At 34.6% G+C, this 3,998-nt stretch overlaps 1 protein-coding gene across 1 annotated transcript; it reads right to left on the bottom strand.

Moving 5' to 3' along the window:
* Nucleotides 1-568: 568 nt before the first annotated feature.
* LOC133851922 (monothiol glutaredoxin-S9-like) lies at nt 569-1,224 on the bottom strand. The gene has a single exon (XM_062288549.1). The coding sequence runs from the start codon at nt 1,073-1,075 to the stop codon at nt 785-787; it is 291 nt and encodes a 96-aa protein (XP_062144533.1). The 5' UTR covers nt 1,076-1,224; the 3' UTR covers nt 569-784.
* Nucleotides 1,225-3,998: the final 2,774 nt, after the last annotated feature.

The raw sequence follows: 3,998 nt of genomic DNA, 5'->3' as shown, positions 1-3,998 counted from the left end.
GTTAATTCCATGGAAAATGTTCTTGTATGGAAATAGGAACGATTGAAAGATATGTGTCAACATGTCAAAGGACTAAATTTAATGAGCTTTAAAATAATAATTTTTTTCTTTAATGAAACAGAGTTGATTTCCTAAAAATTTGACTTTGCATTCATAAGATTCTGTGAAAAATTAATATGAATTTAATTTTTTTATTAAAAAAACCGGTATTTTTTCGAATTTTTATTTTTTACAAAATAAAATTAAAATTACATAAATGCCACTTAAAATACCCGCCCCGCCCCGCGCAAACCCGCCCCGCACGGTTAGTCTTTATCAAGTGCGGTTTGCGGGTTGGAAATTTCCAACCCGCAAAGGTGCAGGGCGGGGCCAAAAAAGGCGAAACCCCGCACCGCCCCGCCCATGCACACCCCTAATTATGAGTACCCTAATATGGAGTGAAATAACTACTTAGAAGAAGTTATATGTGGAGGAGCAGATCGAGAACAAACTCTCAAATTTCAAGCTTTGAAAATCACATTCACCAATCCAGTTAATTAAATTGCATTGAATACAGGGAAACTGGGTGTATTTAAAGCCAAACTTCATTAAGAATAAATAGGAGGCAGATTACACACTATATATTAGCCAATCAAATGCTACAAAGTACTTCACACATAAATACTACATATATACTACAGATCGACTACAATACTAATTTTACCCAAATTTTTATTCCTTCCAACAAGCCATTGGAGGAGTATATACATACATATATATATATATATAAAAGATAAACCCTGATTTAAGGATGCGACAACCGTGGAATCAACTGGCCGCTCAGATGGAGGGACATGACTTCATTGGTGGATCCTATGAGCTGTCCCCCAATGAACACAACTGGTACAGGAGAATTGCAACCCAACTTCATGAGAGCTTTCTCCATTTCCCTGCATTCAGGGTCTTGGTCGATCTCATAAACAATAGGGGTCACTCCTAGATCCTTAAATAGAACTTTGACTGCATAACACATGCAACAAGAACTCTTACTGAATATCACTATCCCCTTCTCAGCCAACTTTGACACCTTGTCCATCTCAACGATCCTGATGATCGATCAAGAATGTGATCTTCTTAAATAAGTTAAAATATTGGAATTTGTTATATTGGGTTGGCTTAATTTATGAGAAGGAGAATTGGGTTAAATGGGAAAAGTGTTTGAAGCTGAAGGTTGCTTAAATTTGAGCTCTTATGCTAGACTATTTATAGGGACAGCACATTTCAAAAAAGCACATTTGAACAACGAACATTTCAAAAAGAGAATCTGCTTTCTAAGACTAAGACTACTGTGCTTCCAAGAGGTCTAACAAGTTGGCAGACATATTTTCTACACGCATATAACTCAAATTATCAGATTAGCTATGTGCATACAACCATCTGATATGTAGACTTCTGTCACTCTTTCCAAGATAGATGGACGAAGATTATATGTGAGATCAAATAGTGGGAGACGTGTACAGCTACTCATGACCATTTCTTCAACTTTTTGCAGATTTTATGGAAACAAGAATACTGGCTACCATGACACAACAACAACAACAACAAAAAAAAGTTGAAAATTCTATGAGGCCGGTCAATTTATAGCAGATTCTCGCCATCACCTTCTTTGAGTTCTTATGCATAAAGATTGGGAGTGAGATGGGCTTTCGGTGGCTGAGATTCTTCGTGTTGCGTCCACAAAACTTGCACGATTCCTTCTCACACGTGTAAGCAGGTAATGCTCTGAGCTACGTACGGGTAATCCTTCTTTGTCTTGCCTGCATTAATCCTTCGTGGGAAGAATCAAAAGTTCAAACTAGAGATCAAGCTCATTTGGCTGCAAAATGCTCATAATTTTCTTATGGTTATATTTCCTATAGCTCGATCTCCTTTGTTTTCTTTTCTTTCTTCTTGTTTGTAGCTCCCGTCCCTCTTCTTCCTGTATTGCTCAGAAAAGAAAAGAAAAATAGTGATGAATGCCCACGTGTGTGAACTTTTCCGATTGACCAGAATGCATGGACAGAATTGGGACGAGCTTTGAATGAACCACAAATTTCATGACTCATCCACATTAATATGTACTGCGTAGTACTCATGCTCAGCCATGGAGTATGTAGCAACACACATGCAGTTTACCACACGCGCTCCAATATAGTTGAATTTTCTTGGATTCTAGGATATGTTAAGCATGGACATACATACATACATACATACATACATACATACATACATACATACATACATACATACATACATACATACATACATACATACATACATACATACATACATACATACATACATACATATATATATATATATATATATATATATATATATATATATATATATATATATATATATATATATATATAATCACCTAATTTATAATATTCTCTCAATATTTTAATTTGGTTAATATACCTTACTGAACTATCAAAGGAGCTAGTTACAATGTCTCCCTTTGACCTAAAAAAGAAAAAAAATAGGTGCCCCTAAAAATCTGAAAAAAGGCAAAAGAACATTAAAAAAAAAAAAAAAAAAAAAAACCATGACCATGTAGTGGGTTTTTGTTGTTTTATTATTTTATTATTATTATTAGGGGTATTTTTATATTTTTAGAGACAATTGGAACATTGTAACCCCAATGATAGATCAGTAAATTGCATTAAACCAATTAAAATATTAGGAAGACATTATAAATGAGGTGGTAGATTGGAATGATTAACTATAATTCCCTTATGGAATATAGCTTTCCAGCATTACTGGTAGACTAAAACTTTTCCTGTGAAAGATAGCTCGGAACATCATCCCCACTAAAAGTAGGATCTTTTCACTTTTTGCTTTCCCCTCCCCTCTCCTTCTCTACCCTTTGTGCCTTCTCTACCCTTTGTGCAGAACAGACATCGACTCCCTGCAACACCCTTTTTTCAATTGTATCTTTGCTCAAGCCATTTGCATGGACTTTTGATGCGAGCTAGTTTTATCAGTGTTTTGTTAGACTCGTTTTACTTAAAAAAATCATATCTTCTAATTTTGCCATCGAATTGAGACAAACTTGGTGGCGTTGCAAAGCTTATTTAGAGGGCTACAATTTTGTATTTCATGAACATTTTGTAATTCCAACGATTGTTAGGCAAAAGTTGTAGGTTTGAATTTTTTGTATTGCAAAGTGTTTTTATTTCGTTTTTTCTTTTATTTATTATTTTTTAGAGTTTTGGCTCTATATAAGCCTATTAAGATAGCTTTAGACTCTAGCTTTGTCTTTTTATCAGTTTATCAATATGAAACACTCAATGAGTAAATTTCTATCTATTTCACCTCGATTCCATGATAGAATCTTGGTTTGAGAAAAGTTTTGATTCTATTGTTGTTTGTTATTGTGAACCCACTACGCCACCTTGCATTAGTTAATGATGTGGGCCTGTTTTATCAGAGTTTTGTTGGACCCGTTTTACTTAAAACATCATATCTTTTGATTTGACATCGAATTGAGACAAACTTGGTGGCATTGGAAATGTTATTTAGAGTGCTACAATTTTGTATTTCATGAAAATTTCGAAATTTCAACGTTTACTAGGCAAAAGCTGTAGTTTTGTATTAATTGTACGGCAAAGTGTTTTTATTTTTTATTACTATTTTTTACGTTTCGAATTTAGGCATTATATAAGCCTATTAAGATGGTTTTACCATCTAGATTATGTATTTTTATCAGTTTATCAATATGAAATACTCAATGAGTGATTTTCTATCACTTTTGCCTTAATTCCATGATAGAATCTTGGTTTGAGAAGAGTAGTGATTCTATTGTTTTTTGCTATTGCGAACCCACTATGCTACCCTGCATGGTATCAGAGCCCAACAGCTTTTCTGCCATGGCGCGAAAAAAACGCGATAGAGGGAACATAAATGCAAGTTTTGGTGTTGCGCATGAGCGCAAAGAAACAACACGTGATGAACGACTGGCGGTTCATTCACAG

This window comes from Alnus glutinosa, chromosome 12 (assembly GCF_958979055.1).
Source record: "Alnus glutinosa chromosome 12, dhAlnGlut1.1, whole genome shotgun sequence".
Taxonomy (NCBI): domain Eukaryota; kingdom Viridiplantae; phylum Streptophyta; class Magnoliopsida; order Fagales; family Betulaceae; genus Alnus; species Alnus glutinosa.
The sequence above is the reverse complement of the archived record's forward strand: the minus strand, read 5'-3'. Positions and strand labels throughout refer to the sequence as shown.